The following is a 15,212-nucleotide window of genomic DNA, read 5'->3' as shown; positions in this document are numbered from 1 at the left end:
ACAACAAAGTTTTCAGTGGAGACACCAGGGGAATAGATTAGCGCTAGGCTAACATGGTAAACTGTGTTCCGTTACACAAGGCCATGCTGGGATTGACAACGTTAAGATTTTCACCCACTCAGTCATTCACAAGTGAACAAGTATTTCTTAGTGGTTAGTGACTGGGTCATGCGGTGGTTTACCTCAGCTCACACATGGGTTCCTATGGGGTTACTGTGGGAATAAGACGTGGAGGCTGGTGGGAACGGCATTATGTGTGTCCCAGCGGGTGTCTGATCAGAAAGTGCAGCGCGGATGAGAGGTGTATGTAAACAGCCACGATCTTTGACTTTGTGTAGCTGGTGGTCTGAGCTGGGGAGTTATCATGTCTGGCTGAGAGTCTGGTGGGAAAAAAATGTGGGACACACTTTTGTCCCCTGTTTTCCACTTGTCTCCATACAGTCCTATATAATAATGATTTTCCTAAAGCACAAACACAACGTCTTTTTAATACCATGTAAACTATAGTATTAAATTATATTTTTAATATCATAAAACTACATACCGGTAAGCCTACTTCAGTATGGTAATGCTTTAAGTGTTCAGGGCTGTCAGCATATAAAGATGACAAACCTCAGAGAAGGACTTTTAAAGAGAGCGTGATGGTGTGAGGCTTGCAGAGGAAAGGTGATTCAGCTCATATTTATATGACATGTGTCTGTTAGCAGCCAAGTGGATGTACCTCTGCAGGCAGGGAAGCTGTGATGTCACCGAAACAACAGCTGTGAGGTCAAATGTGAAACATGGTATCATTCTTCCTTCCACTTTAAACCCATCAAAAACATGCCAATCCACAGATTCCAACCCTCAAAACAACTTGTCTTATAATCAGCTACAACTAGAGTAATCAGCCCTCAGATTATATCAATAAATTAGCTGATTATCAAGCTAAACTCCCCGAAGACATCAAACATTCATATCGTTAACCAAGATGAAAGGTTGACCTAAATCCAATCTCTGCAGCAGCCTCTGAGCTCAGATATCTGACTTTAAATAGTAAAGGGTCTTTTTTTTCCTCAGTGACCGACAGTAAAACAAACCCTTCTACATTATATGTAATTTGATCTACGATTAATAAGATGACTGATTTTCAAATTTCTGCCTGCTAAAAATACAAACCTTTAATGGCTTTTATATCAGCAGATTTTTCTGTCAAGTTTATATGAAAAGAGAATGAAAAGACCTTGATGACAGTTGTCATGCAGGAAATAACACTTTTTACTTCAATTCCTATTATGTACTATGTCGACCAATTACTTTGTAGGTTAAAGTGAAGTGTCTAGAATCTACAGAAAAGTATTACAATAGAGTTTAGTCTGTGTAGTGGTGACCTGTGGTCAAACACTCTCATCATCAGATCCATCACTCAGTCGACTTTGCAGATTCAACTAAAAGAAAGTCTCTCTCGTACTGTGAGGGCATTTTAGCTGATGTCTCTGTCACTGCTTTGAGTGAGTTGATGCTCTATAAGGGGGAAAAGGCTGAAAGTAATGTGCTGTCTCCCTCTCTCCCATGTGTGTGGTTTGCAAGTCTGTCAGCAGCACTACAAGAGCTCAGATGACTGAAAGAAACCAAACGTGAACTATGGGGCAGCAACTGAGCAGCGTACATAGGGGTGTAGTGGAGTGGTGTAGCTGGTGACTGCAACCCAGATTTTTTAAATTGTGCCTTAGTGACTAAACAAAAATATAGGAAACAGTCATCAGAGATGAAAACAGGACACAAGAACCATGTATTACACTTAGTTTGGTAACAAATATTTTACATCAGCATTAGTCACATATTGACAATCCACACTTTTACGTGTAGATTAATGTAATCATCATTAGTGATGGAGAAGACAAAGGACAGCAGCAAGTAGCAATATGGTGGAGGAAGATACTGTGCATTCAGAGGAAGAATTACAGTTGGAAAAAGAAAGCAATTAGTGGCTGTTATACTACAAATACCACTCTCTATTTGGCCATTTAATGTCTTTAACCCAGCTTCTAAAATCTGCACTGTTTAGGTCATTCTAGCATAAAGCTGCTATAAATCAGTAGCTCCAGTGAACCCTGGACACATGACAGCACAGGTAAACACTGATGTGCATGCAAATAATACACACAAATTTACACAAGAAGACACACACACGATCACCTGCTATCGCACTAATGGTTAGCAGACCCAAGAAGTGAGACATGGTCATATATAGCGGAATGTCAGAGAGGCTGACAGTGCCCAGAGAAATGTAGTTATCTGGTGGAGGAGGGATCAAGTTCTTAACCTCTCCTCCGACCTCCTGGTAAAAACAACAAGCAGCCCCTGATCTCTGTGGCATGCTGCCTCAAGACCCCAGTGCCTCTGCATGGATGTGTGTGTGACTGTGTGATTGACCAGGAAAAAAGGAGTGTGCCGTTACAAGCAAGCATTTAAGTATACTGTAGGCACTTCAGCGTAACAGAGGCTCATGCTTATCTTGAGGCGCTGAGGTGCTTCGTCTCCAGTGAGTCTGTCTTAAATCCAACTATTCCTCAGCCCATCAAACCTGTGGTTTTAAAGTGAATACCTCAGGACTGTGTAAGCCAGGAGTTGAATAGCACAATGTGTAGGCATACACTTGCAGTTAATCTGTTGCCATGCAACACACTCCTAGCTAAACATCAGTGATGAACTCTGACACTTCCAACAGCAGAGCAATATAAACCAGGCTACAGCTTGATGTAATGTTTATATCTTCTCCTAGTTTTTTTTTTTTTTTTTTTTTTATTACCAACCATGCAGCTCTCACTCACAACAACAAAAACACGCTGCTGTTTTGCACAGCAGCAGCCTGCAATCCTTTACTGAGAGAGGCTTTTAATGGCCTTTCCAGATTGGGCCCTAATTAGCTGTTAATCATCTAAGGCTCATAACCAGAGAGAAGACAGCCGGTGTGTGTGTGTGTTTGTATGCGTGTGTGCATTTGCATGTGTTTGCGTGTTCACTCCTGCTGTCTATCCTTGTGTTGCGAGGCCATTAGCAGCAGACAAGCTAAAGAGAGCCAAACAGCCCATTAACTCCTTCACTTTTCCTCTCTCCTCACTACCATGCTCATCTCTCTCCCAACAGTACCACAGTTGCCAGCTGACACCCTCTAATGCCAGCTATCTGTCACAACCAGAGACCTGTCCACCCACGTATCCCTCCCTTTACCGCCCTAAACTGATCTGTAGTGGTACATTATATGGTGAGGTCTGTTAAAATGGTGAAAATGGTTAAGCAAATCTGCAAACCTTTACAATGTATAATTAAAAAACATTGTAATGCATGAAACCTATAGTCTATAGAAATAGAAGTGATAGATTACCAAGTTACACAAACAGTCTGAGTTGTTGCAGTTTCCTTGCTCCTTCGAGCTTGCTATCTTTTTGTGCTCCTATTCCTGCCCGCCGAGCTCGGCTGCACAGTGGATCAATGTTTTAATTTGTACAGAGAACAAGATCACAGGGTGAATTTTATCAGCCTGATAGAAGCAACTAACCATTAGCTAGTGTGAAAGTAGTTACCTTGGATAAGTCCATATGGTCTCTGCAGTAAATGAGGACAAATGGAAGATGCTGATGAAAATTAATGTGACATAAGTAGATGAGACTGACACACTTGAAAAACTTGTACTATACCTAATTTTTCTTTTTTAAAAAGCAGCCAGAAGAGCTAAAGAATCAATTTTCCCTCTGATTGCACACTGCGGCCATTGTGTCTGGTGCACATAGGTGAACTAGGCTCTAAGGGGAACAGCTAGGCTGATGAATTCTCTGCACATGACAAAAGTCTGCTCAAACAATCGCCACTAACTCTTCTTTTCTCACAAACTAATACAAACTGTAGTTCCGTGTAAGTACATCTTTGCAAACCAGTATGCCAAACCAGTGATGGAGACCATGCTGATAGCTGAACAGAGAGGACCATGTGATTAATGATAGCGGCCTGGTCATATCAGCGGGCTGTTTAACAGGCCCCACTATAAGACAGACACAGGTCACAGAGCACACCCAGCCTCATCAGCACCCATTACTACTGTGGGCACACGTCACCCATGAAGCTCCAACCGCGTAACAAACAAAGTAAAAGGGAATGTGGCCTGTAAATGTGAAGGTTTTTTGTTTACTTCAAGCCAGTTTTTCTTTGTGCACATACAAACAAGAGTTTTTTACAAAAACATCCTGACTTTTCAGTGTCAGAAAAACATGAAGTCAACAGGTTTTTGAGGATGGGCTAAAATTATAAGTGATAAACAATTCCAGCAAGACATAATAAAAAATGGTAACCCTATCTGCAGCTTTTTGACCTTCTTGAGCAGAGCAAGGTAATGATAGGAAGAGTTCCCTTAGTTTCAACAGTGTGTGTGTGTGTGTGTGTGTGTGAATGTGTTGTGTGTGAGGAGAGAACTATTATAAAAGTATGACAGCAAATCTGACAACATCCGACATGAATATACACACAGAATATTTCTGGTTTGGGCCAGGCGGACAGGAAGGAGAGATGAGTAAGAGGATACTGCATAATTTCTCTGAACAGTTACAATCACACACACACACACATACCAGATGTGTGTGAACAGGGACAGAAAGGTGAAGAGGAGGATAGGGATATTAGGTAAGGCAATGTCAGATGACTGCTTACAAAGCAATCTGAGGGTTGGGGCATGTCACAGAGGTGGGAGGCTCAGGTAACAGGAACAACTGTGAGATGCTCAGAAAATATCATTGTCTCTTCAAAGTAGCATTTCTAGTGGGCCTGCATTATGTGATGTATGAGGAATACTCCTAGACAGAACAGATATTCCACACTTTCTGTGTACCACTAATGTGTCTTACCAGTCGATTGATGCGCACAAACTCCTCTGGGCTTTTGGCCCAGGGTGGCAGTTCCACATCAGAGACTAGAGTCCCATCCTCCATTACGCCCAGGTTGTAACTGTTGGCGTTGACGAACATCTCGGGCAGATAGTAGAACTCTGGGATCAACTCCTGAATGGGCAAAGCACACAGACGTGTTTGAATATTCCAAACGTACCATAAGAACAATCAAACAATCAAAATCAAATGTCAAAATATTTCAATACAGGACACAGGGCATGTTTTGGTTCAGGAAAAGTAAGTAAAACAAAACTGCAGTTCTTACACAGTTTCAGAAAATGTTTTAGAAATTTTGATTAGTGTATGTCAATCAAACAGTATTGTTCCCTGAGTTTTTCCTCAATTTTTAAAGGAAATTGCACCTCTGACTGCTGATCCGCTGCCTGCCACGGCATAAGAAGTAAAAACCCTCAGAGAGCACACTCAGCTGTGGTTTTTCAGTCTTCTGAAATTCTTTATTTGCTTCAAAGCAGCAGGAAAACTGGTTTACTTCTGATTTTTCCGTCTTTTCTCTTGACGATTTTATTTGGCTGTCACAAACAACACAATGTATTTTCAAACTGCAGGATTGTAAAGAGAAATGCACTCATGACAGGAGATGTAACCTCATATGTTTAGCCATTCGTCATTCTTAACAAAGCAGAACTTGCCGCAATGAGTATAAACATTTAGGTTGAGTTTGAGCTTAAAAACATGTAGATAAATCAGCACTGCCTTTCAGGCTTTTAGATGGACTGTTATTGTTGTTTGGATATCTCACGAAATGGGAGACAATCAAAAAACAGGATGGCATGAAATATTTAAAACTGTTGACATAAAACTTAATAGCTCCCAAGGTCTTGACATGCACTTTAAAACAAGGATTGTTTTACACTGAAGTGTGGTATGTTTGTGCAAAGATGTACAGAAATACAAAAAAATACAACATCTGAATTTGATGGAATGAGGATCAGTGGTTTCAGGGAGTGAATCTGTGAATATCTGTGAATACAGAGACAGGTCCTCTCATGAAAGACAGAAAGATACAAAGATGTTGACAGTCTATCATCACAGATGAACAGATCACCACACCCTGACAGACAGGCATACGTACATGCACCTCTTGTTGATGAGGTAAAAACCTCTAATCAAATGAGCAAGCAAACACACAGGTTTAAAACAACACTGCACTTCCTCACTTCTGAAAACTCTTAACTCCACAAAACCTGACCTAAAACTAAAGGTCAACCTCTTAAAGAGGCCTCCTGCACACCCTGGTTCACTGGCTGCCTTCTGCTGTAAATTTGAGTAGGAGGTAGCAGGACGCACACACACAAATAACACACCAACAAAATCCTGAGAGGTTCACTCCCCAACACTCAAGCCTGCCTTGCATGGACCATTATGTGCAGTGGCCCCTGTGCTCCAGCCTGGTCAGAGGCCACCCCCTCTGATCCCCAATCCTGTCCTGTCATGGGTCACTGGAAGGGGCTTTGGCCTCTGGGCTATCCTGCTACACCTCCACTGTTGCTACCTCTAACCCTGCTTCTCTTCGGCCTGCCTCTGTGATGCCTTTGGGCTGAGGCTAGGGGTCAGGGGATTGGGGATGAGAGGTCATTGTAGCGTCACCCAGGCTAGAGACACATTGAATCTGGGTGTTGTAACCTATTATCACCCGTTCTTTAGCAGTGGCGTATGAAAACACAGGGGCTTTTTGCCCTCTGGCAGGGACAGAGGGTTGCTATCAATGGCCCAACACTAAAGCTAAATGGAGTACTTAGCATACTAAATTGATACATCTCGTCCCTAATTCCTCTATTGCTTAGAACATGAATGTGTGCATCCGAGTGGATAAAGTCGGCAGACTTTCATTCCAAATATGCTAAAATTTCAAACTGAACATGGAAACAAACTGATGTGGTCCAGATTTCCTCTTTGTTTTGATCTGAGGTTGAGCTCTCACAGTGTGATCCACATTGACAGGTCTAGACTGAGAGAGCAAACGAGGGCTGTTGTTGGGCTTTCGCAATCAAGCATTGGCCAGCTACACGGTAACACAATCCACATGTTTTATCGAAGGGATGTGAGGGGGGTGGTAAACGCAATCAAGCGTCAAAACCCCCAACACCACTGCTGTTCCCCCATCCACTGACCCAGCGCCAGAAGAGCAAGCAAAACCCAGCTTTGACAGAGAATGTCTGACTGTAGTTGTAAATGTTTTAGGAGAGCAGTTAAAGCGTGCGCTAGGGGGTTCGAAAGCCCTCAGTATAAGAATGACCTGTGCTGTAGCAGGGCAGATTCAACAGCTCAGCAGAGTTTGGGGGCCCAGCGGGCAGGCATTCAAGTCCATGTTATAGCTGGCTGAATCTGAGACAGACGGCTGGGACAGATGAGGATTACTCTAACGCTTTGATCAGAAGACCAGGAAGCTTTCATTGCTTAAGGATAATGATTGGTAGTGACTGGACATTACTCTTTTGAAACCTTTTCTTCTTTTGTCTGTAAAGATGCTGGAGGGGATTTATTCTCCTGCACTCCTTTATTTCTACAAACATTTTCATATCACATATGTAAGCAGTACCTTAACATCAGATGTGTCTCTCTGGCAATTCCGCCAGGCCCGGGACACTGAGGAGAAGGTCCGGTCCGCGTGGTCAAACTTCCCTCCTTGGAAGTTAAGGAAGAAGGTGGTGAAAGGTTCCTGTCAATTAAAAAAAAGAGACTATGAATCTGAGTTGTGGAGCCTTCTGTTCTAACAGGCAACACCCAACTGTGATTGCTTGTTCTGCAATAAAAACACAGGGGTCAACCGAGGTCAACATAGCACGAGGCTCTCCTTGCTCACCATGTAATAAACCAGGATCCAAAAGTGAAATCACAACATTCCCAGTGAGCTACTGAAGTCAATACACTTGTGCGGCTGATGCATTTCTAATCATGTATAATCTTGTTAGGAGAGATCAATAGCTGTCTGTGACACAACAGCCCCCAAATGGCATGGACACAACATGCTGCTAATACTGTAGCTGGCTAATCAAGCTGAAATGACATGAGCCTTGTTTATTTTGAAAGAAGTGGATGGGGAAAACCACAACGTTTTGTAATCACACAGCTAAAACAACAAAATGAGTACACTGTAAATTAGTACAAAATACGTTTGTTTTTATTTTTTGCTTTTTACAATTTTAACTTAATGGTAAATTTGATCTTTAAATGAGAGTTACAAGTGAGAGCTCCTGGTGAAGGGGCTTTAGAGTAAGCTAGCTAATGATGTGAGGGGATCAATGAGGTAACTCCACTGGGAGTCACTGAGACAGTGAGCTACTGGGACAATAATAGCAGAAAACTACACATTGGAGAAACTTAGTAACCTCCCGCTCCCCTGAGTGCAGTATGGAAAGATTGATGGTATCCACTCAACAAAGGAAGAGAGAGAACTGAACCCTGCATATAGTCTTCAAAAACAAATTAAAACACACCTCTGTACTTGTTATTCTTATGTGGAAAAAGGTTTCAGCTTCAGGTTTTATTATAGTAGAGCTGCAACATACACTGTCAATTTAATTAGAGGCCTGATTTAACTGGATTTGGTAGAGCTACAGTATGAGTCAAAGAGAAAAACCTGGATGTGTGTACATTAAACTGCTTGGATGCATGGCGTTGATTTTATTATTAGTATTATTAATATACATTTAAAGGCACTGCACTTACAATACGAAGCAGCCACATCAGGGTGAAGCTGGCTGTGGAGTAGTGGGTGCCATAGTGGAACTTTGGCACCTGATCATCCTCCCAGGATTCATATCGGTCTGAGAAGAATGCCGCCCTCTTTGGGTTCAGAGCGCCAATGGGCTATAAAAGAGAGAGAGAGAGAGAGAGAGAGAAAAAACATGTTTTAAACACAGAAAAATAACCTGTGACTTCATCTCACTATTACAGAGCAGGAGGAAAGCAAGACTGAATTTTTCAGTGACCATTCAGGGATCAATTTGGCAGCATAACAGTTGCTAGGCAAATGAAGCTAGTCACCATTGTGCAATCTCAAATGAATATTAGATGATGTTTCCCTTCAGAGATCAATCCTTTCCCACAGAGTGCTTTTTAGAGGCTGTGAAACAGAGGCCCTGCAGCTGTAGTCTGTCAAAGAAAACTAATGTGCTCCAATGAAAGAGTGCCTACGAGGAATATCAATAGCACTGCCGCTGGTTCCTTTAATTTCTGCCTTTATTAATCTGTAACTAATACACTGGTCACCAGCCCTATTTGTAGCCTAGAAAAATGGTTAAGTTGCATTAATTTTCCATCACTTTCCAAAAACCAATAACCCTGTGCTGCTCGCCTATTATTTAAATACTCATTTATAGGAATCACTTTCAGGCTGGTTCAATTTTTATTAGTCTTTTGCTGGCTAGGCTTCATTCCCTCAAACCCCCCCATCATCTCTATCCCTCACACACACACAGCAGATCGATGGTAATGGAATGATGGTCTTTTGAGGATGAGGGCCTAGTATGGTGTGGATCAATTGGATCTCTTTCATATCATAGGGTGCCTGTCACAGCAAGATGCATCCAGGGCAGGACTTCGATATTGATCTGTGCTACCGCTACTGTTTTGTGTGGGTGTAATGGAGCATGCTTGTGTACGTGCGTTTGTGTAATGCTTTTGTGTTTGCTTTCTTTGAATTGTGTGATTTTTTTGATATTTATTTAGTAAATAGTGCTCCTGAGTGTGTGCATATTTACACAGCCAAACACCTTGTGCCGCCACACTGTGCAGCTCTGTGTTGACAGTGATACACGGTAGGCTTCCTCAGGGCCACTGGGGTGGGTGAGTACACACAGTGAATTATACATCACACCCATTGGTCTGATTTATAGCCCTAATAACAGTCGGCTCATTAAAAAAAGAAAAGGGTGAGGAGGCATATAAAATAAAAAAAGACTGAAAGTGCCACAGTGACAGAGAGGGAGAGGGAGAATTGTGTGTGAGTGCATGTGGGGGCTGTTGGTTTGCTCGAGCCCGACATTGTTTACTGCTGTAAATTACTGTGGGGCGAGCGCTCTCAGCTTACAGTAGCTGCAACAGAGCAGCAGTGACGGCGCCGTACATCAGAGCAGAATGCCCGGCAGTGTGCTGATGGAACGCCTGCTGCCACCCTGACACAGATTGGCCTAATATGTTGTGGCAAGGAACGGCGCTCTGATGAGCACTCAGACAAATGAATCAATCTCGTAGTTTTAATTAGACAGAGGAGTAAGTTACAAAGGCGACTTGTGCTGGTGCTTTGGAGAGGTAAACAGTGGGAAATTAATGTTGGATTAGTCTTAATCTGTTCTTCATCAAGAAGCTGCTAAAGAAATGCACATGCAAAAGTTGTAATTAGCAAAAATCAAAAGACTAAATAATGAAGGCTGCGCACAAGCAATCATCTCGTAATATAATATACAGCCTATTATGATACAAGGGGTAAAATTCACACTACATACATACACATTCTGTGTATACATTCTGCTTCTCTAAGCATGTCAAAATGTAGCTTTAAAGAACAAAAAATATCAAAATAGGAAATAATTTGCAGGCAAATAATAAGTAAAATCAACAATTTCTCTGTAGTTTGACACAGAAAATGTTAGATAACGCTGCATGTGTTGCACTACCAAAAATGTCCTTCAGAATCTATTTAATACATTCTCATCCAACTTATCTCCAGTTTGAACACAAAGATAAAATAACAATATGCGCTTTACTGAGAACTATTATAACAACATTACCTGTGCTACTTTGCTTTTTCAATAATGGGTCGGTAATGAAGTATAATGGCTTACCAACAATTTGAGCATCACTGGTGCTTTGAGACATAAATCACAAGAACCTTTTGAAAAGAGTGTTTATGTATAATGTCCTATTTAAACAGTTAAAATGGTGTGGAGGGCCTGGGGGATAAACATATGGGGCGCGTATGGTGAGATCAATACACCATTAGCTGATCTGGCTGCGAGTAGCAGGTTATAGCACAAAAGGTATAGAGCATGCTCAATAAGTGCACACTGTTGCTACTGCTGCTGCTATGTAAATGTAGGTAGTAAAATACATTTACAAATCTTTTAACTGTTTTTAGATGTGCTGCTTTGTTGCTTTCAAATCAGAAGCTCAGACTGACCCCAATCATTGTTTAAAATGCTTCTTCTTTCATCTATGAAAACATGTTTTTATCTTTTTTCACTGACATCTTCCTTGTGGTTTAGAGGGCTGTGTAACAGCTGTCATCTCTATGAGTGACAAGTATATTTTTGTGGGGAAAAGTGTGACAACGTGGAGGTGTACAATGCGGTGGAGGATTCAAAAACAGAGGAGAGTTACAACGCTAGCAGTCCGTTCTACTGAGGGCTTATCGTGACTACAATGTTATCTCGGGGGTCGGCGTTTGATGTCAGGTTGAGGTTAGAGTTTATGATAAGAAAGTCCCTGGGGTCAGAATGGCTCTGGTAGCCGGGAACATAAATTCTGTGTGGCCTCTGTTGTGCTGGGAATGATGACAGTGACACACACGCACACAGACACACACACACGTTCATAGCAATTTGGCTTCTCAATGTCACTGGAGGCTTCGCAGATGACCTGTTTCTACAAGAGACAACCACCAACGTGACATTAGACGGGAATAAGAGAGATGTGCAGGATGAAAACACAGGAGTGAGAGGCAAATGGAGGGAGATGAAAACTGACACAAAAAAAACAAAACAAAAACAAAAGCAGAGAGGTGAAAGGTGCAGACACACGAACAGCAAAAACATAACTGAAGGTCACAAAGCGTTAGCTTGCAAAGAACAGAAACATGGAGCACAAAAGATGTAGGTGCAGGACTGCAGGGTGGGGGTTGATTTGGAGGGCTGCACGCTGCTGCTTGCCCTTTTCCAGACACTGCAGTCTGACACGCTCCAGTGGTCATACACTGATATCACACACATGTCAACAACATGAATAAAACAGATGTAATAAAGATTGGCCCCGCTCCCTCCCCTCCTTCCCTCTGTGATGCTATTCTGTGCTCTAGGAATGAAGGGATGGCAAATGATGTTGTTTTCTTCCTGCGTAGTCTCTCCTCTTCTTCCTTTTGACTCCTTGATTGTCTCTCTGTTTCTCCTCCTTTTACCCAACTCCCCCTTCAGTCCCCATGGCTGCGAGGCTTCACTGAAAGCAGAGGCTGAGCTGTCTAAACTCTACGGCTGCGCGAAGGATAAAAGCAGGGAGCTAGAAATGGGCTAGGAAACCAAAGGAATGGCTGTGTGCTTGTGTGTTTGCGTGTTTGCGTGAGTGTGTGTTGGTGGGCCGAGTAGAACTGTCACATTTCTGCATACATCAAGTGGGATAAACAGACAAATTATACAGGCTCATACCCTGGGAGCGCTAAAAACAGAGGATAGAGACAAAAAGGAGCAGATCAAAAGTGAAAGCAGGACAGAGGAGAACTGCAAGGACAAGGTGTTGACTGTTGGGGTGTTTGAATCAACATAACAGGGCTGTGTGAAGCAATGTAAGTGTGAGTGCTTCACTAACCCAGGAAATTATGTGTGCAGGGATTTCTTTTTTTCTCATAAAGGAAAATTATATTTGCAATGTGAAATTGGCAACAAACTATCTCTCACTCAACCATGTTCCTACAGCAACATCACAGTGTATTCTGTTACACATCATGATCACATACATAAACAACTCATTATGCCCGTATAGCTGGTTTATCAGTGACATAATCAACTCCAGCTTTTCCCATCTGCCTCAAGCATCCCTGTCATTTCCTCGGCTATCACAGTGATGAGTGCCACACGGACCAAATTTTAAATGCTCTATATTCACTGCATCTGTAGAGCAACATCATCCAGACAATACACTATGTTAATCTGTCATAATACTGTGAAGACAGAATACTGTAAGATTGTAGTGTAGTTATTCAACTATGTTTAAGGGTGTATAACCCAGGGTGGATCATACACATCATATATATCATCTCTTTTACTGCAGTATGTTTTGAATGCAGTCATGTTTTCACACTAACTGTAACATGTTCCATTTTGTCTCTCTTGATGAGTTCGTCCACCTCTGCACCTGAAAAAATGCCCTCAAGCACAATTCTAAAAAGTATTTCCTCCAACGTATCCCCTGTCCATTAGCGCACACTTTTTTCTTTCCGTGGCTGATTTATTCTGTCATTTTGGTTGTAGCAGCTTGACAGTCACTCAATCTTTTCACTCCTAAACTAATCCTCTGTCCTCCCACTTCTGGACTGTTCAATCCAATGAAGGGAAGCTGCAGTGCTAAGGAGTGTGTTTTCCGTTTTTTTCTTCTTCTGTGAGTGTGTATGTGTAAAACTAAGGGAGTTAATGTGAGTAAATAATTGCATGTCTACTTACAACATGGAGGAGAATCTTTTAAGCAGTTTTAGCAGCCTGAGCGCATGTATTTATGTGCCAGGGAGCATCTCACGGCAGGTTTCATTGTTTTAAGCCCCATTTTTTGATGCCTGGAGCTACCAGGGAGTATTACTTCACTTCCTGGTGTGATGCAGAAGGTCAAACTTGAAAGACTTCAATTATGTATGCAGATTTATGGATGGACAATGATAGCTAAACCAGAAATTGGGAGTTACAGAGCAGAAGCATGAAGGATTTAAATCTGTTTTAAGTGCAGCAGGTCAGGACTGCCTCAGCCTACAAAAATCAACAACTAATCATTCACATTATCTGTAAAGTAAAACACTTTCCAGTAACTTTAAACCTTTTTTTTAGACTTAAACAACCAAAGTACCACAAAAGGAGGAGAAATGGAGCTGCTGCGCCTGTGCAAAGATAGCAATCTCCCACCAGTGATTAAAGAGCTGTTCCCTAAACTATGATCAATGGCAATTACACAGCAAGGGAACTAAAGCACTGATGCACACACACAAAGAAGTAAAAGTCAATTAAAGTAAAAGAGGTGGAGATGTTCTGCTAGTGATGTACCTTGGACAGGTCTCTGAAGTTGCTGGGCAGGGTGAGGTCAAGTTCCTCTGAGTCGTAGTTGGTGATGACCCAGGGGAAAACTGGGTACTGGTTTAAGTCATTAAAGGTGCGGCCTAGGAGAAAGAGAGAGAACAAATAATATTTAAGATTATTTAAACAAAGGCTAGAAGCAAAAGCAATCATTGCCACACTGTGTTGGGTGGTGCCCTTACCAGAGATGGTATTGAGGAACATCAGGTACTCAAAATTAGATATCTCGCGACGCTGCCAACGCTGGGTCATGTTGGAGGCCTTGAAAAGCTGCTTGGGTGTGGCCAGAGAAATACGCCTATAAAAAGGAAAAAATTACATTTGCAGTTATTTAAATCTCGTGGCCTGGTAAGGACAAATAGAGTCCAATAAGACAGTCACCACATCACAAGAACAGCAGGTTCTGAGAAAGCCCTGGGCTCAATTAGACTTCTGCAATACAAATGTCATTTCATGAAAAATATATTGAACTTACAGTCTTGCTAATTAAGAAGACAAATGTGCAATAAATTGGATAGAATATACATATTTGAGCGCACACACAGCCCTAGAGCATGATGTATGCAGTAGGACGAAAACAAATGACCCCCAATCCAATTAAAACAAAGGAAAATGATGGAATTAATCAATGTCAGCATGTGAGATTATCGTCATTAGGCCTCTAAAAAAAGTGAAAATGTGACTCTGAATACGAATGTACTATAAGGCACACATATTTTAACTTGTCACAAATCAATAAAGGCATTAAATAACTTTCTTTGTAGGGTTCTGCTTTTTAGATCACATCATGAATAAACATGGAAATTTAGAGTGGAGAACAGACAGATGGCACACAATAGTGGCACAAGTATTATATCGAACTATAATGATGACTATATTACCGGATAATGATGGCATAGCTGTAACTCTGGACATGAAATACATTTGTGTTGTTTTGTGTAAGGTGTAGTGTGTGTGTGCACTGAGCTGCTCTGTGCAGCTGTCCTCAGGTCGAGGAAGCAAGGTGGCCTGCAAACTAGCTTGATTAATGAGCCCAACACAAACACACACATTCTCTTACCCAAACCTTGTGTATATCACACACACACTCCTACATGCACTGATTGCACAGCTTCCTCTATTATGGTGCTGTGTGAATTTGTATGTTGCTCACTGGCTCAGTCTTACAACCATTCTTTTTCTTAGACTAAACATGAAGAAGAACATTTTCTACAAGGTTTATATTAAACATTATTTCACCATTAGGGCAATGTAGAGTGTATACTATAAGTGAAATTTAGGAAAA

The 15,212-nt window shown here is 41.7% G+C and overlaps 1 protein-coding gene across 4 annotated transcripts in view; it reads right to left on the bottom strand.

Moving 5' to 3' along the window:
* lrba (LPS-responsive vesicle trafficking, beach and anchor containing) overlaps positions 1 to 15,212 on the bottom strand; it is a 158,939-nt gene that overhangs the window by 27,356 nt on the left and 116,371 nt on the right. For all 4 annotated transcript variants that reach the window (XM_028403060.1, XM_028403068.1, XM_028403050.1 and 1 more), the window contains 5 exons: positions 14,110 to 14,225; positions 13,898 to 14,010; positions 8,610 to 8,750; positions 7,480 to 7,599; positions 4,878 to 5,030 (listed from right to left, as the gene is read on the bottom strand). In XM_028403060.1, the coding sequence (XP_028258861.1) occupies positions 4,878 to 5,030; positions 7,480 to 7,599; positions 8,610 to 8,750; positions 13,898 to 14,010; positions 14,110 to 14,225 (643 nt within the window). The remainder of the gene's footprint in view (positions 1 to 4,877; positions 5,031 to 7,479; positions 7,600 to 8,609; positions 8,751 to 13,897; positions 14,011 to 14,109; positions 14,226 to 15,212) is intronic.

Source organism: Parambassis ranga, chromosome 1, assembly GCF_900634625.1.
Source record: "Parambassis ranga chromosome 1, fParRan2.1, whole genome shotgun sequence".
Lineage (NCBI taxonomy): Eukaryota > Metazoa > Chordata > Actinopteri > Ambassidae > Parambassis > Parambassis ranga.
The sequence above is the reverse complement of the archived record's forward strand: the minus strand, read 5'-3'. Positions and strand labels throughout refer to the sequence as shown.